The sequence below is a fragment of the Lepidochelys kempii genome, chromosome 7, assembly GCF_965140285.1.
Source record: "Lepidochelys kempii isolate rLepKem1 chromosome 7, rLepKem1.hap1, whole genome shotgun sequence".
Classification (NCBI taxonomy): Eukaryota; Metazoa; Chordata; order Testudines; family Cheloniidae; genus Lepidochelys; species Lepidochelys kempii.
In genome coordinates this window covers 94,010,793-94,034,939 of record NC_136386.1, presented here as the reverse complement: position 1 = coordinate 94,034,939, position 24,147 = coordinate 94,010,793, and the positions used below count along the sequence as shown (strand labels likewise).

Sequence of the window (24,147 nt, the reverse complement as noted above, 5' to 3'; positions counted from 1 at the left end):
GAAAATTCTCCCAGACAGACATGCATTAATCAGTCTATTTTCCAAGTGTTATTCAAATAGGAAAAAAACTCCTCACTGTCTCGTCAGGAATAAGTTCACTTTCAAAGAAAGGCATTTCATTGGAGAACATTTTGTGAACAGTTTTCTGTAGGGGAAGCGGGCTTGGAGGAGTATTCCTTCTAGCACGTAATTACTAACTAGAGAGGGAGTAGCGGGCCTGCTTCAGCAAGGAAGGCGAGCGTAGTCCCTGGGCTCGAGCATTTGCTTTCCTCCACGTCCTGAATACACAAAACTGGGGACCGATCAGCAAACTATACACACAGTTTTAAATATGAAATCGATGGGATCCAGGTGGCGCTATTAAAGAGGAAAAGGAGGCTGCGGTACTGCTAGGCAGGCAGCTGTGCTTGTTCTCTGCTGATAGTGTGGAGGAAGTTGGATCCCAGCGCCTGAAATCCCCTTCTGATCCGGTGCGTCTGGCGCCTGGCCTTCGGCGGCTCAGTCCAGCTGCAGGACACCAGCCATCCCCTTTGTTTACTGTCGGGTCGCCGCTAGCTGGAAGCTTGGTGCCTGAGGATTCCATGTCTGACGAGGTGACGAGAAGTGCAGCAGGAAATAATGCCTGCATACCTAATTCCCTGTCCGGGACCCAGCCCGGTCCTGGGGGTGCCCAGGGCCTGTCAACAGCTCAGTTAGGGCCCGGGGAGCTGTCCTGATAAACTGAGCAGCTGGAGATATGGAAGATTAAGGAGTCTCCGTAGCCGCTCTTTAAATACATCAGCAGCTCCTTCGGATACACTGTGGGCTCGCGGGTTGGCGATTCAATCAATACGTGTCAAACAAGCCACGCTGGAGCTGTGTTCTCACTACTCCCGGGAGAGCCAGACCGGCGCAGCGCGGCTCGGCCCTACAGCAAGCCACGAGGGCGTGTCAGGACTGGGTGCTCACCTCCGGCGCTCACCTCCTGCTACAGGCGGCCCCAATCACCTGTCCTAGCCAAGCAGCCAGTGACACCTACACGGAGGTGGCGAGTCCGGACCCCTTCAGGGCGAAGGACACAACAGTGGCAGGAGTGGCGTGGCTCCTGGAAAATCCGACAGGGAGGGGTTGGGGTGGCTCCTGCCGTACAGCTCTGCTACCAGGGATGGTTGCCCAGCGGAAACCCTACCTTTGATCACCCCGAGCGGGCTGCAGAGCTAGTAGCCGACCCCCCTCCCCCCCGCAACTGTGGCTGGAGCTGTGCTCGGCCAGGGCTATGTCCTGTCCTGGTATAGCTCGCAGCTGCTCCTGCACAGCCAGGATGGTCACTGCATCAGTCAGAGACAAAAACGCCATCCACATCCAAAGAAAGGAGCGGGAGCCTGTCGGTCACTAGGACCCGGGGAACTTGTGTGCAGCGAGGCAATAAATGCCCCCCGATAGTACCATGGGGGAGGGCCAGAGCAGCAATCCTGGGTCAGACCAATGACCCATTTAGCTCAGCATCCTGCCCACAGTGCCCATGGCAGATGCTTCCAAGGGAACGGACAGAACAGGGCAATTATTGAGTGATCCGGCCCGGTGCCCCAGTCCCAGCTTCTGGCAGCCAGACGTTTAGGGACACCCAGAGCCCGGGGTTGCCTCCCAGCCCATCTTGGCTAATAGCCACTGAAGGACCTACCCTCCCTGATCTCAGCTAATTCTTTTTTTAAACCCGGTTATACTTTGGGAGGGATTCCGCTCCGCTTTCTGCTCCCACTTGCTCCAGCGAACATTGGGCTCCAGCGCTTGTTGATTGGCGCCGTGGGGAGTTTGCTCAGGGGGAGTGTTTGCCGATGGGGGGGGCTGGCTTTCCCCTGCCTGGACAGGCTCATTGGCTAGACACAGCACTGGCAGGAAGGGGACAGAGACCGGGCGGCCCCGCCCAGCGCCAATAGAAACCTATTGAAGGGTAATCTGAGCCCGGAGAAATTCGCTGCTGCGGTGCAGGCATCAACCCCGAGGCTGGGGCTGCTGTCGGGCGGGGTGCTGGGGGGCGCGTGTCTCTGTGCCCGGCCAGGCAGCGCGGCCTGAGGGGGAAGGGAGGGGAGCGCCGAGCGCGGCGGAGCCATGCAGTACCAGCACCCGGCCTCGTCCCCGGCCGCCGCGGCCATGGGGGTGAGCGTGCCGCTCTACGCGCCCACCCCGCTGCTGCAGCCCGTGCACCCCACGCCCTTCTACATCGAGGACATCCTGGGCAGAGGGGCCGGCGCGCCCCCCGCGCCGCACCCCCTGCCCTCGCCGGCGCCGCCGACTCTGCCGTCTCCCAACTCCTCCTTCACCAGCCTGGTGTCCACCTACAGGACCCCCATCTACGAGCCGACCCCGATCCACCCGGCCTTCTCCCACCATCCTGCCCTGGCTGCTACCTACGGCGGCAGCACCTACGCCGGCCCCCTGTATCCTTTCCCCCGGACCGTGAACGACTACACCCACGCTCTGATCAGGCATGACCCCCTGGGTAAGCAGCGCCTCTGCTCTCTCCCTCCTCCTCGGGCTTCTCTCCCCTCCTGTCCCCTCGCTGCGCCCTGCACTGGGTCCCCGCGCGGTTGGGTCCCAGCAGGGCCGTCGGCGCTTCTGCATTTCTGTTGCTGGGGGCTGCAATTGAAAGTCATTGAAACTCTCCCTGGCCTCAGTCTGATTTACAGTAAACTGAGAAGCGCTGAGCTCTCGCGTTTGGAGCCAGACCGCAGCGCCCGCCCGCTGGTGACTCAGATTTGTTTTCCTTCAACCAAGTGACTCTGAGTGTCCTTAGTAATGTCGTGTGTGGTTTTAGTGGAGAGTTTTAATTGTAGTGAAAAATCGTATTTCAGATCTGAGACTTTGCCTGCACATGACTTAAAACGTTTGGCTGCTGATTCTGATCTCACTGGGACCCGAGTAACTCAGGCGCACCCGTGCATCCCCTCAATAAGTCAGATCAGAATCAGGCCTCCGGTCACTCTTCTATTGCAACCCCCAGGACGGTCCCTTCTCTACTCCGCTCAGCAAGGCTGAGATCTTCAATCCCTTGGGGGCTGAGCCCAGCCTCAGCCGGCGTATTGATAGCTGCAGCACTTATTCTTACTGATTGCAAAACTGGACCTGACTCACCAAATTTGTGCAGTGAAAGAGGCTGACCCTTTCCGTTCATACAGGAAATCTTGAGCTCTCGATAGGAGTAAATCTGGTTTCAGAAGCTGTTAAGTGTTTTCCTGGCTGCCTGAAGCAGGCTCTTCCCCGGGAGTCGTGCACACTGCTGATTATTTTATCGACATCCTCAATACAGACAAATTCAGGAAACACTCGACTTCTGATAGCCGGGATCCGTTTTTCTGATATTGTTCATTTCCTCTGTGTGGGATGTGACTTTATGACAGCTAAAATAACCAGTTGCTTCCTATTTTTTGAGTCTGTTTTGCACCAGAATTACTAAAGCCTGACGCAAGCAAAATCTCGAAAAACAATGCTGCATTTCAAAGGGTACAGACAGAAAGGCAAACAGTGACTCAAAGGCTCTAACTGGAGAGTTACTGGGACCAGGGGGCACTGCAACTTGTTTTATTTGGGTTGATGTAATTAAGTGTGGATTGCTGCACCTCCTTCCATATACATTGCCATCAGACCCAAGAGCTACATTTCGATTGCTAATGTAAAGTAATTAACCCCCAATTGCCTATGCCCCTTGGGGGGTCTCCAACAACTAGCGTTTGGTGTTTAGCTACAGCATCGTTTGTGTGATTAATAAGGATATACAAAATACAGATAAAATGATAGAGTCCACGTTAGGTATCTCCACAGAAATGCTGCTAACCCGTGTGGAAGGTGAAGTAGACAGATAATGACAGTACTTTCTAGCACAAACCATTGACAGACTCGAGATAGTGAGGACACTCAGCATGCGGGCAAACATTTGCACAGAGAAGGCAAGGTAGTTTCTTTGGGTTATTACAGTGAAAGAGCAGAAGGAAGCAAAGTTTTTTCTCTCTCTCTTTTCTTTGCGAGATAGACCAACAGGAAACACATTGACGGAAATGTTGCCATGGCCCTTTGGGTGGCTTTAACTGGTCTCCTCTGCTCGACTGATGTAAAAATCAGAGGCGAAAGATCAAACTAAGGCTGAAGAGTCCGCGTGCACTGAAAGCGAAGCGCCTCAGAGCCACACTGCGCCCAGCACTTGTAGCCCTCCTGGCGAGGGGGGTACACAGCGGGCAAAGCCGGTCTGCTGTGCAGTAAGCTCTGACCAGTGGGGAAACGCACCGGCTTCCCATTTGGGAAGCGAGTGTTTCTATTACAGAAAAGGGCCCCGGGGTATCAGAAACAGACGCAGCAGTGTGTATGCGGCACCCACAGCGAACGCCTCCCCCTCTGCTACCCTGGGACCCTCCGAGGGCCATGTTTCTCTGCAGGGCGGGCATAAGCCCCGGGACTGGAGCCCAGCCCCAAGCCGCGGGAGAGACAAGCCCCAGCTACTGTCTGCCACTAACGTGCAGGGATTGTGTCTCTTTTGAAGGGAAGCCCTTGCTCTGGAGTCCCTTCATCCAGCGGCCGCTGCACAAGAGGAAAGGGGGGCAAGTTCGCTTCTCCAATGACCAGACCATCGAGCTGGAGAAGAAGTTTGAGACCCAAAAGTATCTCTCGCCGCCGGAAAGAAAACGACTGGCCAAGATGCTCCAGCTCAGCGAGAGGCAGGTGAGGCCAAGCAAATCCCCCCCGCACGTGGGAGCACAGTACGGGGCTGCCTCCCGTAGGCCCCACAGGATACACATGGGGGGCCCTGCGCCTTTGGGAGCCAAGGCCCTAACTCCTCAGTGAGCGCTCCTCTTTACCGCTCTTTCAACCAGACAGGGCCGTGTAAATCCCTGCGTGTTCCGCAGGTTTGAGTTACTTCTCCTGGGGCTAAATTCGGCTCGCAGTGGCATGGGTTGAAATCAGGAGTGACTCAGACGTTTTCTGCATTTAGGCTGGGGTCGCTGAGCAGCCCGCTTTTTGCTGCTTGGTTTTTCTTTTTCCTCTTTTTTCGCCCTCACCCGAGCAAATGGACTTTGTTTTAAGCTGAGCCTGGGATATACCGAATGTGGGACAACGTTGTGCCTTTTTCTGTTGTTTTTAGGTCAAAACTTGGTTTCAGAATCGCAGAGCTAAATGGAGGCGCCTAAAGCAGGTACTGGGATGTTTCTGTTTCTATAGAAATAAGTATTTTAATAATCTTATCTTAGAACGTGATCGCCTATTCCAGCTTGTATGCAAAAGTCATTTGAAAGGCTGTTTAACCTCTTCACCTTGATTAAAAAGGCAAATAGTCATGCTGGAATCCAGGATGGCTCGTTCAGCCAGCACTAATGTTAAAAGCTCTAATGTAGTTCCTATATCAATTATGCCTGGGTTTTCACACACTGCTATTAAAACTCCACACTAATTGTTTTGTAAACCCATATGTTGTTTATCTAATTAACGCAGAGAAGATAAGTAAATTGCTTAGGCAGTTGTCTTTGGGAGAATATTTACTAGTCCTTTTAATTACACATTTATAGCAAGTACAGGCAGATTTATTATATAAAGGCTGGAAAATAAATATACAAAAGCCTGTTTATTGTTTTGAGCCCTAGGAAAAAATAATTAGCTTTTGAGTTCATTTAGTTTAGGTCGGTCACTTACAGCCTATTAGACTGGAAATTATAATACTTTCCCTCCCATCAAATAAAGTGTAGTCATATCAGTAAATCATTATATATCTGATCCTGCAGTTTTTTATAGGGTTAAGCTTCCATCGAGGTATCTGATAAAGGGCTTTAAAAATTATGTAGAAAAGAAAAAGATGAAAAATTACAACATCCGTGTTCAGTTTAATCCTCCAATAAACACAGAGTGAGGATTTGTTTTAAATCGTACTATTTTTCACTAGTAATTGGGGTGGGGGGGTTAATATGTTAATGAAAAACAAAGATTAACTGCAGTGTGAAGTTGTTGGCTATGTTTACTATATGAATATTTTGGGGTTTCACCGGTTCCTCAATCTACTTTTATTAATCACTCTAGGGTTATGTAGAGCTGTACTTATTGCTATAGAAATAATTACTTTCAAGGAAGTCATTTTCCCTGAGAAACATAAAATGGGCTGACTCCTGCTCTAAAATATCCGGAGACATCTGGTTACCTGGGACATTTTAAGTCACTGCCTCCTTTTTAGTCAGTCAGATCCCTATCCGAGGTCCATTTCCACCTATTCTTTCTCTTTGCTCTAGAAAGCTTCATGCCTCCTGAATCATTTTGAAATTAGCGTTTTTAATGTCTGGTTTTAGGTTTAGGATTATTATGGTTGGTAATTTTCTCATTTCTTTCCTATGACATGAAGGGCCTTGGTTCCACCTCCCATTGAAGCCAAAGGCAGTTTTGCCATTGGTTTCAATGAAAGGATAATCTGGTCCAGAAAGAAGCAGCTGGCCAATTTTAAGAAACATTTTCTGAGAACAAAATCACTTTCAAAATGCTCTTGGATCAAGGTTCTCGCTGGGAGCTATTTGAGATGATGATGATGATGATGATGATGATATTGCCTGGGAGCCTGGTGTTACTGAGCCCATGACAAAACTGCCAGTGACTTCAGTGGGAGCAGGAACAAGGCCATATGGATCCCTTATGTTTGTGATGCCTCTTAGCTGTGCTGTCCCATCTCATTTTGGTACCAGCACAGTTCCTCTTTCTTTTATGATCCTTTAATCCCATCTGCTCAGTGGGACACTTTTATAAGGAAGAAGTGCTCACAGCCGAACACATGCATTTCCATAAGCATTTAACAAGCAGACCAGCGCATTGAATCGAAACAGCCCAGACCGCCTGAAAATGCCTCAGAATTGTAGGCTTAGAAGGAACCCCCTCAAACAATTCACTTTGCCTCACAACATTGTCTTGACTCACGGGTGTTCTGATTGTGTTGGCTATATTTCGGTGTCAAGCTGGTTGTTTACTGATTAATTTTAGGAGAACCCTCAAGGCAGCAAAAAAGAAGAAACTGAAAGTGTGGACAGCCACTGTGATAAAAGGCAAGAGAGCTGTCTGACCCCTGAGCAGAAGAATAAAGAAGTCTCTCTTGATGGGTCTCAGTACACCCCTTCACCAGTCTCTCAGGAGGACCTTGAGTCAGAAATCTCAGATGATTCAGATCAAGAAGTGGACATTGAAGGTGATAAAGGCTATTATAATTCTACCCACTAGTGGCTCCACTTTTAAGAATGGACCCTAATTCAGCTTGCACTTTAATAGGAGCTGGCTTGTAAAGAATGTTTTGCTACAAAAGAAAAACTTTCACCATTTCTCAGAGACAACCACTTAGTTTTGTAAATCTAAAACCAAACTATTTTGTGCAGATAGTTGATTCATGGGCAGATCTTTATTTTGGATAAAGGAACAGATTCATGTTTTGTATTTAATTTGTAAGATATACTTGTACATTGATTAATGTTCTAACTGAAATATAATAATACTATGTCCTGTCTTTACTGACTTGGGTCTGATCCAGCTCTCTTTATGCAGTCAGGCAGAACTCCCATTTATTTCAACTTTAACTGGGAAGTGAGTGTGAACTGCAGGGCTAAGGACCTTTGTATGTATACACAAAATGTAGCTTAAAAGAATAGATGGTCTTTTAAAAGTCTCCTTTCCTATCAGAGGAATATATTTAATGAAATGGAGAGGGATTTGATAATTCTCATCAAGTGCCTTATACCTTCCCTCTCATGACACATATGGTGCTTTTCTTCAAGACATTATTCTATTTATGCTACAGGTCGTTTGTAAAAGCTGATTTTTACTTTTATATTACACACAATACATATATACAGTGCCCTTTTGAATCTGGGGTCCCTGGAGATGTTGCCTTGAAATCTGGCTGATTCTATTTGTAGGAGAAATATTTTTGATTAAAATCTATCAAGCTGGTTTTGCCTGATTTATAGTTTACTTCCTCTGTTTCACAAGAAAATGTGACAAATGATAGGGCCCCACTGCTGGAGAAAAACTGACGTCAGCTGCTGGATAGTAAGGTAGGCATACATTAGCAGTGGGAAGTTAATGCCTACTGTATACATATCTATCTCTGTATATATTCCTTTGCTTTACAAGTCTTGCGGTTTTATACCTCACATTGTTCATATTTTGTACATATTTGTTTATTGTTTTAAAAAAGCCACAAACTGGTATTTAAATTTTTGTTTAAGAACTTGTCTGTGAAATAAAACTGAACTCTGGACCACCCCAGATATTGGACAGTCACTTCTTTGAAACAGGCATGTTTGCAATAGAATTTATGTTACTTTTCCAAAAAGCCTTTAACCAACTCCATTTCCAGCCTCTCATACAACTGAGGGGGTTGGGGGGAAAGCAAGTTTCCTTCCGAGTTTATTGGTGGGATGGGTCGGGAAATTGACTTCCTGGCTTTAGAGGATTCTGAGCAGCTCCATGCTCAGAACTTCTCCGTTGAATTTGGGATTACTTTTCTATTACAGCCTGCAGCTCCGCCCTTGTGTTTTATACAGACAGTAAAAAATACCATGCCCCCTGCCCACCGGAATACAGAGCGAGGTGGAACATTAACCACCGAGAGAAGGGGGGGGGGGTTTCAAGTGTGTCAGTCTGTTGTAAAGGTTTACAGGGAGCTCTTAAGTGATCCAAGTATTTGGAGAGAGGAAGAAAAAGGGAAACTTAAATCAAAGTGAACGTGGGGTGGATTAAAAATGAAAACCTTTGTGGCTCCCTGGGGAGGGGGATATTGATTTCCCTGGCGCTGCCCAGCTCTGGCTGCCATTGACCTACCTGAGTCAATAATGGTTATTTATCTTAGCCGCCATTCTCCGAAATCAGGCGAGTCTTCTGGGAACAGGAGCCCCAGGGAATAAAGGAGAGCGAAGAGAGTAAACTGCTGGGAGGAAACGGGGATGGGAGAGGGTTGGGCTCAAGGACAATAATGGTAAACGTCAATATAATATGATAATGCCTGCCACATTTGAGAGCGCCGCGCATTCCCCAGCCGTTGTCTCTCTTATACCAGACTCTGCAGCTTTGTGCCTCCTCTATATTAAGGGATGTGTTATTGCTCCTATTATTATCTCCATTCTATTCCGAGGATCTGGAGTAGGATCGATCTCTACCCCTGCCCTCCAGACCAAAGTCTGCGGTAAGCCCCTGAGTCAGGCCTGGGGGGTTTCTCCTTAGCAACCCTGAGCAGGAGGAGCCAAAAGGACTCGTGGAAACGGGGCCCTGAGACACAGCTCCTCAAACAGGTCTGTGAAGAAGGGTTACTAACGACTGAGCATCTTGCTGGCTCCTCAAGCCCACGGAGCCCTAGTTAGCAGGCGTGGGTGGCTGGCGGACACAGCCAAATTGGCTGCGAATGCGGGTCACTGCAGGGGTTCATGGGTTTGTGGTGGGAGGTGTCGGGGGGTGAAATGTTGCAGGGACCACAGCCTGAAGGTGGTTTCTCCAGACAGGATTCAGAATGCGTCGGCAGAGACACAGGGCTACTGCCAGAGGCAAAGGCAGAGAGCTGAGGAAGAAATGGCAGCTGCGAAGGCCTTTTCGGGCTCAGTTAAGACTCTTACTATGCAAACAACTGTGTGCTCCAGGGAGTCTCCCAGTTGTCGGACTACAGACGGCAGAATCTGGCCCTTTGCACTAGTTACCTTCTTGTGGTGAGAAGGGAAATTGCCGAAAGGGCCACTATTGGAGAGACCTCCTTCTCCGGTATAAGAAAGTGGAAAGTGCCGTGTGGCCTGAGAAAGATGGGAACAGGATGAAGCTCTGGCTGTGCCTTCTGGCTGCCCTGGGTTTCTTAGTTCCCTAAAGTCTCATCAGAAAGGGGCCCGTTCCTGCTTTATTTACTTCAGTGGGCCGTTCTGGGTGCGCGGGTATGCGGGTGCAATACTTTGCAGTGAATATAAACACGCTCCGGTGCGGCATCTCGCCTGTTTTCAGAGAGCCTGCTATATACATCTCCGCTCCTGGGAACTCCCAGTTACCTTCGGTTAACACTTCAGCCCTGTTTATATGTGTGTTGGGACATGTCCTGGGCAGTTTTCCTCCCTTCTGCAATTACGTGGAGGCTGCCTAGTAAACATTCTTTTACCTTGGCAGCCCCACAGTACAATTAGGGGCGAGGGTTGGAATCAGACATTTTCCGTGCGGGGTGCATGCGTGCGAGAGTGTACGTGGGAGGGATTGTTTTCTTTACAGCTGTGCAACACCAGAAAGGAAATTACCTCTGAAAACAAAAGCCTTTCTCAGAAGTAATTTGGATTAAGAGAATACAGGGTTGTTGCAGGCTGCAGATTTGTCCTTTTCTTCCGTTAGCACAAGGCAGTGATAGGGCAGGGGCTGCGGCTGGGAGAAAGGACTTCTCTCTGTGTGTCCCCTGCAGACTCCAGCGGCTGGATCGCTCTAGCCTTACTCGGGCGAGAAGCCCACAGAAGTCAATGGGACTTTCCCCAAGTAAAGTACTGAGGGACTAGAATGCCCAGGAGCTAATTCCAGATGCTGTTAGTCTTCACCGTGGGCAGACTGTGCCTCTAGACATAAAGACAAGGCAGTCCTACCTTATATTAGGTTTTTCTCTCTTGACCATCACCGTAGCTTCTAAGCAAAGGTGTCCAAATATTTCTCTCTTCAGTAACAGCTGCTGTGTGGGATGCCACTTATGCTGGTGTAAATCCGGTGTAACTCCATATTGATTTACACCAGGGTAACGGACAACAGACAGCGGCTTGATTCCAGTACAGCTGCATGTAGCACCGGGACAACCAGAGAATCTATTATTGTAAAACAGAAAGAATGGGACAGATTAGATTATTATAAGCGCCTGCTCTGCTTTGCTAGGGTTCAGGGGAATTCATCCAAGAGGTAGGTCTTGAACGCGGCACTTTGATTTATTTTACGATTGAAATGCACAGTTCCTTTACAGCCGTTACTACGTTCTTTTGGTGTCCTCAGTGGGCCAAATTCTGCTCTGCACCAGAAAACCTTCACACCGTCCCCACTGAATTCATTAGGGCTGCACATAACTGAGAGCAGAATTTTAGTGGGCAAACTTCAGGCCTGGTGTTAGTGGGTGGAAATCGATGGACGTATCTGGGTGAAATTCAGTGGTTTGCTACATTCGCCTCTGCTTGTAGGGTGCTCCTGTTTTCCTCACCTACTGAATGCCAGCGTATGCTGCGTAATTTATGCCACCTTTCGAAAGCCCCCCCTGAATGAATGTCATCGTTGTAACCTGATTATACCAAGAGTCTAAAACAGGCACATTACACACCTTTCGCCCTTTTTATTCCCGGTGCGTGTGCACAGCATACATCACCAAACAGCGCTAAGTGTAGTAACAGAGCTTTGCTAAGGCAATAGTGGTTGGCTCTGGAGACAAACAGAGGTTTCCATTTATTTCGTCTGTGTAATACCTCCCGTAAGCCTTCACGCACGGCTAAGCTGTGATGTGACACGCGTGGGGGATTACATTTCTACAAGATCCTTTGGGGGTTGAGATCTGTATCCAGATTGCACAGCCGAATCCAGTGTATTTCCTCCGTACAGAAACCAAATCCGTTAACACCCAGAAATCAGCTACTTACCCCAGGAGCTTGGCAGCGAGGGAGCAAGGCTGCTAAAGGCTACAAAACACAAGCCAGAACGGAGAGCAGCCGATGCAGCGGCTTATCCCAAACGCATCAAGATTTTGAGCACGCTCCAGCCTTTGGGCGATTAGCGCGGAGCCCACATTTTCTCTCTACAATAAGCCACCCTATTAGCGCCACACTCCTTCCTGCTCAGTTAGGAGCTCTCTGGCATAGAGGCTCTTGATGCGAGGCAAAGACTGTTCCAGAGATAGGTTGTCGTTTTACTGGAGAGAGCATAAACCCGTGCAGCAGATTTATCAGACACCGATCTGTACATGACGTCTAAACAGATTAATCCTTTCAGCAAAACGGATTCATTTGTCTGCTTAAATTTACTTGCCCTTGTTTCTGATTTTTTAAAGTTGTTCATCCAATGGAATCTGAATAAGGAGGTTTTAGTGTCAATCGTTAAAGAAATATGCAAGTGCCTATAGCAGCTATTTCTACATCCTCGGAAACTACAGCAGGGAATTAATTTTAAAACATAAATATTTTTCTATTTATCCAAAAAGATAGATAGTTTTCTCCTTCCTTCCTTCCTTCCTTCCTTCCTTCCTTCCTTCCTTCCTTCCTTCCTTCCTTCCTTCCTTCCAGCAATGAGCTAAATGCACCTATATTTGCACTTGGTTTCTGCTGGTTTTTAAGAACATAAAAAGACAAAATACAACGTAGCTGCAGTGCTGCCAAGTGGAGGTGAATATTAAAATCCCGGAATACACATTGCAACGGAAAAGTTAAGCACTTTTCCGATAGTTTAATGCAGCAAAGAAAACAGGGTACTGAGATGTGAAATCCTCCGGTGGCATATGTGATCGCCTTTTAGTGACAACTGTCCCTGACTCTGCCTTTAGCCATCTAACGCGTGTCTCGGAGACATATTCAGAGTGCACTGTAAGCAGAAGCTCCACTTTATCCTTCTAGCAGCGAGCGAATACAAAATATACAGGTTTCCGTTATATAGTCGGAATTCATCCAAGCAGGGGGAAATAGCGCCTTCACGTTCCCCTTCTTGCCTCTGCATCAGATGTAAATACAGCCCCCGTTTTGACTAGAGACATGGAAACAAACGAGAGGCCGATCCATTTGTAATGCTACAGCTGAAGCAGTGGCCAGGCTATTCGGACATAAGGACTCTGGGCAAGACTTATTTTGGATGGCTTGTCTCAGTCGAGAACACATCACAGCGAAGCACGGAGTCTGGCTTCATGTATTAAGCACATTAATTGCGTTAGTGTGTTTTGCCGCGGTGTCCAAGGGGCCCGATCTTGCAGCCCATAAAGACAGAATCTCGATGCCAGTAAAGGCTGCAGGGGTGTGGGCTTTTCAAACGACCTGTCTCTCGAAAAAGCAGCAAGCCCTGAGTGAGTTACACCAACCTGGAGCGGGCTTGGTGCTGGAAAACCCGGCGCAGATTGACACTGCTAGATGGTGTCACGCAGCCCGCCCGTGTGTGCGAATGCATACGGCCGGGGGTCCCCGGGCTGTAACAGTGGTTTGCACAAGGCTGTGTCTCATTGTTCTCAACAGACAGGTACGTTTTTATAACAGAAAACCGGACGCGGTGAATATCAGCCCTGAGGCAGGTGAGGAGATACATTGCGTTAAAGACATTTTCTAAACGATAATCGTGAAATCGGATGCCACACAGACCTGCTGTTTCACACAAGCTATTGAGCCAAAGCAGAGCTGCTAGTTATGACCCGAAGGTGGTCAGTCATGTACGGATAGGTCAGACATTTCTGAGCAAGGGGCAATATAGGTATTACCCGACCTTAGATCTAAATATGCCCTGCTTAGACCCCCCGTGTGCCATTCAATATTTTGGAAGGGTGGGAGTTAAAATAACGTTACAAATAGATGGTTTACAAATGCCAGGAGACAAGAACATTCTGCTAAAATGTCAAGGGCAATTAAAATGAGTTAAAATGCTTCTCACGAGGGCAACAGTTTCCACACGCAGAGCTGTGTAGCTCGAAAGCGTGTCGCTTTCAGAGCAACAGAAGTTGGTCCAATAAAAGATATTTCTTCACCCACCTGCCTCCCTACATTTAAAAGACAGTTTCCTAAGCTTATATCCAGACACTTCACGGCAGATTTGTCTAACATAACCTTCTAAACTGCAGATTAGCAACAGGAATTACATTTGTTAACATACTGCGTTATTTGAGCAATCTGATCTATATTCAGTCATTTCTCTTTGGGTAAAAACGCCTTACATCTTTTGTGACTGTCTGAGTCCCTTACTGTCCACACTATTTTTTTTTATTTGTTTGCATGTTGGCTATTTCATGTTGAATCAGCACGTATGACCTTTACAACACAACTCTCGTCTTGTTTTCGACTCTTTTATCAGGAGATTCAATTTGAAAACGGTTATCATTTAGCAGGAAAACAAACAAAAGCACATTTTTGTAAGCAAAACGTTAATGATTGGAAGAATTGCACCAATTTCACCATGACAGTGTGTGATTAATCCTCTCGGTCAGGTACTTATATTTTTAGTCATTAGGTTCGTTGTCCTTTGATATTCAGAACACTTTCTAGCCTAATAGAGTATTGATCTTGCTGGATAGTGTACTTTGACTCCTTAAACAACACTCATTTTTAAAGATTGCAAACGCTGTAGAGTATTCCCAGCCAGTCCAACCCAACTACCGTACCTGATAAGGAAGTTTTGGGGATTTTTCATTATTTCACTTGGCGAGAAGGTGGTATTATGGAGACTGCATGATCTCTCAGCAACAGGCGTCCCTCGTGGTGAAAATACGATCATGCACTTTCAAAGGAGTGACAAATCTGTCCAGCTTTCAGCATAAGGACACCAGATTCTGTTCAGACACCGCGCACCCCCTCTTAACCTATGGAAGGGAAAACACTCTACAGCTCTGGGAGTGCAGAACTCTAACGGGGTCCTCCTGGCCGGCAGCTTTACTTGCTCCCCAGGCCTGTTATTCTGGACACTCGGTTTTATTTTCTTGAACCACAGTTTTACTCTGTTTTTGGAACGTGCACATTCCCTAACAACCAACCGGTTTGTTCTGTGCCTGTATGCATTGATTTTATGAGTTGGCAAGACAGCAAACGTAGGAACAATTAATCACTTCTAATAGCAGTTTTATAACAAAACTGAACAAGGAAGCAAAGTACAGCTCATAGGTCCGGTTCTCCCATCCTCACCAGGAGTAACGAGGTACCACTTCACCTAAGCCTCTTTTTAGTCCAGGTATGCAGAACCTGGTTTTGAATTACTACAGTATCTAAGGAAGAGTTCGTGTCTGGCAATAGCAGCAGCTTTTTGGAAGTCTATGGATGTCTTCAAGCTTTGGGCAGGATGTCAGGAATTCCCCCTGGTATGTGTTTCCTGGATGTACATTAGCTAGTGATTCTGGTATTACTCACACCAGTTTTACTCTGGTGTAATCCACTAATTTGGATGGAGTTACTCCCGATTTAAAAACTGGTGTAGAGTCAAATCCTTAATGAATAAACACCAGCTGTATAAATAATGGCAAGTGGGGCATCTTTATTTTTCAGCTGATGTAGTAAGTTATGTTTTATATTAGAAATGCCTTTGTCCTGCAGCTGTCTGGGCAGATTTCCCCCCTAAATGCACATAATTAAGGTCTCTCTTAAACATTCATTACATCCCTTCTTAGTCCAGAGATGGCTGAGGAGACCTTCATGGTTCCTCCTTCTCTTATTGAACACCTTTGGAAAAAGGACCTTTCCCCCTAGTCTAGACAGGGCTGTAGAGGTTTTCCCTACAGGTCTGGCATTAAGAACATTGTTAAGCCAATGGGGAGAAGCTCCTACCGCTGTTTGTATTTTATAATTGTCTCGGGATGTCACTTCAGCACCTTCCATGAGCGCCAATTTAAAAGGTTAGGCGTTAGGGTTTGTCTAGACGAGGATAACTGGATTTTTCAGGGAGTTAGCTGATATCTGTTAGCTAAGATTTTTTAGAATACAACTTGTGCTAGTGACACAGGATTTTAAAATGTGCTAGTGAACCCTGGTTAGTTAACACCTTTCTAAAACCCACCCTTTATCCCATTCTAGACATTCTGTTCGAGTTCTCCCCCTGAGGAACATCCACACTTGATTACAAGCGCTTCAGAACAGATCAGGATTTTGCCCTACACCACATGACAGTATTCCAAACGATCAGAAAAACTTTGTGTAGTCACTCGGCTGAGGACAATAGGTTGTCCTCTTCCCTCACGACCCACCTCTTCCCCTTTGCCTAGGCCAGTCTGCCACTTCCTTTTTTATGCAAGAGGTGCAAGGCTTCTAGCCCAGCCAACAGGGCTCCAAATTTAGCACAGGTCTCCGACCAGAAGCAGTTGAGACAGGTGTGATTAGCAATCGTCTTTATTACCAGGTCTCTGAGGGAAAAATTAATAAGGTCAGACAAAGCACTGGCAAGTCCCGTCTTTCTCCTGGATATTGAAAGCCTGACAGGCAACGGAGAAGCGCTACTCTCCTGTGCACAGGGCTTGAGGCATGATGCAGGGAGGTTGTGTAGGGGTCTCCACAAGCCTTGCTGGCTGTAGGGCGGAAGTGAACTGGGCTTCATCCAAAGCACCGTTAGGACGATCTGGAGGAAGAACAGTGAACGCGTTACTCTACTGGCCGAAGCCACACCCAGCAGGTAGACGGCATCGGTTCCCAAGGAAGCTGAAACTGAAGCCGCACCAGTGAGCAGCCGCTTTGCGGGCTCCTTGTGCTGGGGGGGAGGGTGCTACCCCCAGCAGAGCACTTCTGAGCCCAGCTCGGTTAGTCGGCATTGGCCCAAGTCGCGCACCGCAGCAAATAATAGGTATGGGAAGGACTCCTCTGTCCGGACAAACATCAACAGAAAGAAACCGTATCAATGTTCTACCAGGAGTGAAAGACACTTTATAATATCACCTTGGAGCCAGGGGACAGCTGCTCTCTTGGGGCCTGATCTGACCACCCTTACTGAGTAGCACCTTTCGCTAGCCTGGGAGCCATCCCCCTGAAGACAAGATTACTCACCGGGAGAAAGGGTGGCAGACTCCGGCGCTGTGAAATGAGAAGGAAGCTGTTTTCCGCGCTAAGAAGTTCTGATCGTCAGACTTCATCGAAGTCTTTAAGAACGATTCAGCCTACATTCCCCCTAGATTGGTGCTTACATTTTAGGCTGCGCAGGTCCGGACATCTTACTGAAGTCTGTTTAATGGGGGTGGGTGGTTGGACAGCACTTTCTGAAAGTCAGTCTCATGATGGTTAATCTAGCTGGGTATCAAAGAATTGAGGCACCTCAGATCACTAGTCACTTGGGTCAAATGCGTTATCAAGGTCACAATTCCTACAAATACCCAAAAAGAAAAGGAGGTCTTGTGGCACCTTAGAGACTAACACATTTATTTGAGCATAAGCTTTCCTGAGCTACAGCTCACTGCATGGGATGCATGCAGCGGAAAATACAGTAGGGGGATTTTATTATATACACAGAGAAAAGGAAATAAATGGGTTAGTCTCTAAGGTGCCCCAAGTCCTCCTTTTCTTTTTGCGGATACAGACTAACAGGGCTGCTACTCTGAAACCTACAAATTCCCAGTACATTGTTCACAGCTCCCTCCCTCCCATACCATAAAAGACAACACACAGGCACAACCCAAACACCGCAAGAGCAGAAGGAAAGACACAGTGTCAGGTTCTGCCACTCTTACCAACACTGGTACCTTCCTTTACCAATGCCCCCCCTGAAACCAATGGGACTATCTGCGAGGTAGGGGATTGCCTGCTGTCAGTAAAGGTGGTGGCGAAATCTAACCCGGGAATGTAACACCGCCCCAGCAGCAAGGCCTATGCTCTCATATCAGGAATCACAGTAGCTCTGGCAACTCTTCTCAATGGATCTTATCTTACAAGTCAAATCGCTTTCTCTCAAACCCTGTCTGCAGAGCTAAGGGAACCCTAGATTGTAGCCAGTTTTGCAAATGATGTATAACATGGAGCCACAAGGAAACAATCAAAATACTGGTCAGCCTGATAGGCAGTGCTCTCAGCACTCATGTGTGGTTACTTGGGTGATACTTAGATTTCTATTATTCTTTACACCTGTTTCCCCTGCACAGGCAACAGATCTATGGGTGAGGGAACTGGTTTCTATTCTTACTTTTACTGTGTTTGCAAATTTGCAATGTTCTTTTAACACAAACTGGCTAATTTACTAAAAAAAAAAAAAAAAAAAAGGCCACCAATTTTCTTCACCTACAGACTTTGGAAACAATTTCCCTTGATACATAGGGGATTCATGCACCTAACACCTCCTTCTGCGATGAGGTTAGAACTCTTTTGAATTTAGTATATATCAATATAGAAATGTTTAGCTACAAGTTTATTTAGAAATAGTAATAGCTCCCATTGCTTCAACAAATGGATGCTTTACATCACCACTGCACCCTCCAAAGTGAGATTGCTACATAATAAGGTAGACTAATTTAAATTGGTTGTTGACTAACTACACTGCTTTTCTGCAATTTATTTGAATAGTATTTTGTCTTCCGCTGTACAGACCCTTTATAAATTGCATGATTCATTAGACTGATCTTATTTCCTATACATGTAATCAATATTTCTAGCACCGCAAACCCAAACATATTTTAAAATGTAAAGTGTTTTTTTAAAATTGTATGTCAATTGCGCCAAGACAAATGCAATTATAGGATAAATAGTGATGTTAAACGTAGCGAAGCAAGGTTTTATTTTTCCTTAGTTGCTTATGGCATCTGCATTACTGCATACTTTCCATTATTTGCAAATTACACCAGACTAATTGAATAAATGCTTTAAAAATGGATCCTGAGTGCTGGTTTAGAAGCCCAGTGGAAGTGGTTTCTTAGACAACAGCTGCCCACATATTGATCTGATAGTAGGTAGGTGGAGGGGGTAAAACGATTATGTTGATGTACGGAGCTGTTGATTGTTTAATTGAAGGTAAAATTTTTAGCTTCACTAGTCAATTACTTGATCTCATTAAGTCCTTAAAAATCACTAACATACCATTCTGACTGAAGCAACTGCACCTTGTTACTATATTGCCTAAGGCATTAGGAAAATCATCTTGCTAATGGTGATTAACAAGTGTAAACAATGATATTTTTAGCATCCGAATTAGCTTTCTCTGTGTGAGAGATATCAGGTATTTAAAGACAAAAGTGCTATGAAATTTCAACTATTGAGTTTATGTATCTTTTAATTTTAGCACTTGATTATATATGCACAATTAGTGTATAAAGTAGAAAGAAAAGGAGGACTGGTGGCACCTTAGTGACTAACCAATTTATTTGAGCATAAGCTTTTCTGAGCTACAGCTCACTTCATCGGATGCTGTAGCTCAGGAAAGCTCATGCTCAAATAAACTGGTCAGTCTCTAAGATGCCACAAGTACTCCGGTTCTTTTTCGAATACAGACTAACAGGCTGCTACTCTGAAACCCTGTATATAGTACTAAAAACTGGGTGGGGGGAAAGTTACTATTTTCTGCATTTTTTCCCTTGCAATAAATGTAAGCAGAAAATATGGTGGAGTTGTTTCAAATACATAGCTAAACAACAACTGCCAACGATACAGTACAGAATATATCTGTTGCTTTGGAAGAATAAAAATCAATTCATGCAGCTTTGGTACCCAAAATGGAGGAGACAAAAAAGAGCCCGAGACCTATAATAACAACGTGTGACAGTATGAAGGTGCAGGGCAGTAGTGATCCCCAGGGTAACAGAAATCTCGGATGGCAAGGAAGCCTAATACAACATGAGGTTTCATTAAGTAGGGAGTAACCGGTGCAAGACCATATACAACACCTACCTCAGACTTTGATTTACTTAACAGGTTAATATCGGAGCCTCGTTTAGAACTCAGGAGTTCCTGGCTCCTACCCTGATTCAAAACCTACTGAGCACCCAGCCTGTTTTCTTTTAACGTTTCCTGTAAAAAGCATTCAGTTATTAGAGAGAGTACAGGGGCTGGGTACTCGGTCTATGTGTGGAAATGAGTTTCCCCCCTCTTCCAGTGATGGTATTTTAGCTGAATTTGCTTATCCTTAGAGAAGCAATCGCCATGTGATCTGAACGTGGTTTGATGTCCTCGTGAACGGATCTACCTAAAGACTTGTTCGCTGCTTAGCGTAAGGCACATCACGAGATCATGAATTCAATGAAAGGATAGATAGATTAGGAAGTGTTTTTTTCTCACCATGGGCTAGCCGTGGGAAGAACAGGCTGCCAAACAAGGTAGTTAAGGCGAGTAGCATTAAAGAAACGTAAGGCTGCAATAGATAATTTTTTGGAAACATGCAAAGTAATTATATGTGCTGACAGAGGCAGCTGCTTCAAAGCAGGAGAAAATGGACCTTTTCTTCCACCAATGTTATATGTTTCTCCCCGCTTCGTGCGGTTACAGTCATGTTCAATGCTGACAGAAAATCAACACCTTGGATAGCTTCAGAGAGCCATTTTTGGGTAAGTAGTTGGAGCCAACATCTAAACGGTATGTTTTCAGAGCTCGGCAAGCTGGGTTACCAGATTAGCCAGGAGTATTTTGAGAACTCAAAGATATCAGGGACCTGATATCACGAATGTAAATCAGGAGTAGCTCCACTCACTTCCATGGAGTTACACTAGCATAAAATTGGTGTGAGCAGAATCAGGCTCCAAGTGTTTTGGTTGGGATTTTCAAAGTAATCTGAGACCCCAGATCCAACTTGAAATTCAATTGGAATTGGTCAGGTAACTCCTTTGAACATCTCACCTTTTGAGTTCAGCTGGTCTTTAACCGATAACAAGGCACACCAGTTTAGAAAACTTTCTAAAAATGTCAGATCTGTAAATTAATTTTGCATAGGGACATGCAGTGATGTCAGCTTGCAATTTTATGGGATGAAGATGACATAGAGCTCAGTATCAAAAGTTTCCCTTGACATAAAGATGAAGCGTTTTTGAAGAATCTCTCCAAAGTATGAGGCAAATTCAGGTTTCCCTTCCATAACAGGTGTGAGGGCTTTCTTGTTCCAAGAGTATGGCGTTCTTCAGCCACTAGAAAATGCTCTCTCTACCTAATTGGATTTTCCCTATCTGCTTCTTGCGTAGGGTAAATTATTTTCCAAACTCAGATTGTTTTTAAATCCTCCCTTATGATTTTATTACCATAATGCTAGTCATTTGTGACCTTATCCGTAGTTTCTTTCTTTGGGTATTAAATAATTCCCTCCTCTTAGTATGTAGAGATTCTGAACGATGAAGCTGATCCTTTGTTTGGTGAGTGGTGAGTGGTTTTAATATTCCATGGCCTGGGAGTTAGCAAATATGGGTTCTGTTAGATTAACTAAGAACATAAGAATGGCCATACTGGGTCAGACCAATGGTCTGTCTAGCCCAGTATCCTGTCTTCTTACAGTGGCTGGTGCCAGATGCTTCAGAGGGATTGAACAGAACAGGACAATTTATCCAGTGATCCATCCCCTGTGGTCCAGTCCCACCTTGTAGCAATCAGAGGTTTAGGGATACACAGACAATAGGGTTGCGTTCCTGACCATCTTGGCTAATAGCCATTTGGAAGTTGAATTCCAGAGTCATGGGGCCAGGAGTTCAGATTTTAGAACTATTAGAAGAATTTCTCAGCCATCATGGTAACACACAGGGGGGAAATGGTCACTTTCAGCCCAATCCTGTGAGATGTTGAACACAATTCAGAAGTCATTGGCTCCCAAAGAGGGAGGAAAGGGCACATAGGACCTTGAAGGATAGGGCCCTTAGATAGACATAATCCAAATGACCTGCACCTTGTATTGTACTTAAATAAAAAGATACCATATACTTCAGAGACAGCTATGATATGCTCTGTATGTCTGGCTTTGCTAAGTAACTGGACAGCTGCATTCTGGGCTTGATGGAGCTTCAGAAGTAGCTCATAGGGAGCACATTGCAGTACTGCAATTTGGGGTGCCCAAAGGCATGCAAAATTGTGGTGACATGATTGGAAATTGCACTTGGGACCAGGCTTGCCAATCATGCCGCATTGGTAGCATGGAAAACTCAGTTCAGTGGGTCGGATTCTTTTCTCACTTACACTGATGTAATTCAGGAATAACTCAACTGAAGTCAGCATCACACCAGTTTTAGTGAGAAGGCTCAGTGTCCTTTAAGACTGATGCACGTACACTAGTCACAATGATTTTCATACTGGGCTAGCAATGTGAAAAAACAGCAGCTATAGAAATAGCCATTATCCTCCCCTTTCCTCCAACTCAGTGAAAAAAGAAGGGGAGGGGATGGAGAGTGAGAGCTAGAGAAGGCTGAGAACTCAAGGACCAAAAATCCTGGGATCTCTGCTTTTCCCAGCATACAATAAACATATGCATTTTTCTGTATCCTTTAAGAAAAGGATTCTTTGGTGATATTCCCAGGGATTTATCTCGCACTCTGTTTCTAAATGAGTAATCAGAATCAGAAACTACCCACTCCACCATTCTGTTAATGCTAAAAGTGCAATTTCCTCACACCTATGAAAATCAATATATAGTGCTGGGAACACCTAGAAAAATACGTTGTAATATCTTAGCATAACCTCCTCACTTATTAGGTAAAGATCTTATTCCGTAATGGATAACTTTAAAAATGAAACTTTTTCATATGACTACTTACAATTATTAAGCTATTTAACAACCATGTCAGATGATGCTCCTGCCAATATCGGCTGTGATTCTATTAGTATATCCCCTTTTAACTCTTACTGATAAATTAAATTGCTGATGTGCTTTCTTACAATGCCTAACTGTAGCTCTAGAAGACTATTTATCTAAGCAATCAGGGAAGTTAACTGTTCACTGGCAGTGTAAGTGTCTGCAAATAGTCTCTGCAATAACATATTAGCAGCCACTGCAAATGGAGAAATATGAATTAAGCATATAGATCTTGCTCCTGTCCCCTCCCCCTTATTTTTGCATGTTTGCTGATACATTTGTAATGTCAGAAATGGCTCTGAATGTTGAGCAGTAGATGTGGGAACTGGAGCATAAAATAATGTCTACATTTTAGCCTTTTTAATCAAGAGGAAATGCTCTAATGTTGGATATAGATTTAATGCAAAACTAAATATTTGACCTTATGTTTTTTATGTCAGTAAATTAGCCAGTATTTATCAGAGTTTTCAAAACTAGGGGGTTTAATGCCTCATTTGACATGATTTTGTCACTCCCAGACAGAAAGCTGATTAGCCATCCATTTATGCCATTATTGTTGCTGCTTGTAGCACTATATGAGGCTAATGAAGGGTCAGTTGCCATTTCCTTATAAATCTTGGTTTTCGTCATTTATAACTCATCAATTTTAATGGCCCATTGGCTGTAATATGGTAGACAAGTTTCAGACCAAAAATAAGATTTTGTTGGTCCAAAAATAGCTTAAATTGACCAAGTCACTTTTAATTGAATGGCCAAAAAAATATGTTAATATTGTATTATGGCTTACGAAGTAGCCAAAGGTGTGCTTAAAGTTACAGCTCAATGTCAGCACTAAACCCCTGTTTTCAAAATCTCATAACTTTCTCCAAAAGACCTCCTTCTGAACTGACTTTTCTATGCATTTGGAAACAGGGAGGAATCTCTTGTGGGAAGTTTTAGTTAGGGAAGTTTTAGTTAGGGAAGCAGAAAAAAATATATACACTTCCCTTCAAAACTGCATAGTTGAATAAAGGCTTGGAAAGATTAGATTTTTATTGGTAAATGTCAGGAAAGTCAATTCCACAAGGCATGCATGCGCACACCCCCAATGAAAAAATATCTTCACTGATAAATAATCAAAATGTATAGATAGACAAAGTAAGAAAAATGCTGTTGAAGAATTTACTAGAGTTTGATTTAAGGATATTTACTTTGTATATTTTTACTTGTGATGTCGACAATTTGATTTAAGTGTTCTAAAACTTTAGATTTTTGAACCTCAATGCCTACTGTTGTTCAATAATTACTGTCTGTCCCTCTCATAATTTCCCACAACTGTGAAAATGTAAATGGATAAAAACAAAAAAAGCTTAAAAAATTGATATCTGTCAAAATTATATAAAACATTAAATTCTGCCAAGCCTAGTTATAGGGGGGAATTTTGTGGCTAGTGTTATGCAAGAGGTCAGCTCTTCTGGCTTTAAAATATATTAATCTATGAAGATATGGTCTACTGTGTGAGATGGATCTTTTTCTACGCTGTGAGAGAAGGAGAAATGTTCTGCTGATACCGTGTTGTGTTGGACAATGTGATAGATTGATGCTGGACCCAAATCTGCTTGAATTACTCACACCAATAGTTCTGATTTCTATGATTTCTCCCGCTGTTTCCCATAGGAAGATGCTTCATGTTCACAAGGATACCAGTGGAGGTGTTTAAAAAATCCATTTTCATATTGCATCAAACACTTGACCCAGTACTGGGATGTGAAAAAGCTAGACTCAGTCAGACACCAGTGGAAT

The 24,147-nt window shown here is 45.0% G+C and overlaps 2 protein-coding genes across 2 annotated transcripts in view; one reads left to right on the top strand and one right to left on the bottom strand.

The window, feature by feature from the left end:
- The window catches only part of IDE (insulin degrading enzyme), a 183,262-nt gene extending 172,034 nt beyond the window's left edge, over positions 1-11,228 (bottom strand). Inside the window, exon 1 of the mRNA XM_073353900.1 lies at positions 11,224-11,228. The gene's annotated coding sequence lies outside the window, so the exon portion shown is untranslated. The remainder of the gene's footprint in view (positions 1-11,223) is intronic.
- On the top strand, positions 1,970-8,246 carry HHEX (hematopoietically expressed homeobox). Its single transcript, XM_073353886.2, has 4 exons — positions 1,970-2,479; positions 4,511-4,689; positions 5,111-5,161; positions 6,979-8,246. The coding sequence occupies exons 1-4, from the start codon at positions 2,089-2,091 to the stop codon at positions 7,210-7,212; spliced, it is 855 nt and encodes a 284-aa protein (XP_073209987.1). The 5' UTR covers positions 1,970-2,088; the 3' UTR covers positions 7,213-8,246.
- Positions 11,229-24,147: the final 12,919 nt, after the last annotated feature.

Bases quoted from the DNA above. Each gene is read 5' to 3' on its own strand.
- HHEX (XM_073353886.2), top strand. From the start codon at position 2,089: ATGCAGTACCAGCACCCGGCCTCGTCCCCGGCCGCCGCGGCCATGGGG. The intron at 2,480-4,510 runs GTAAGCAGCGCC...TCTCTTTTGAAG, and splicing joins GATCAGGCATGACCCCCTGG to GGAAGCCCTTGCTCTGGAGT. The intron at 5,162-6,978 runs GTACTGGGATGT...GATTAATTTTAG, and splicing joins AATGGAGGCGCCTAAAGCAG to GAGAACCCTCAAGGCAGCAA.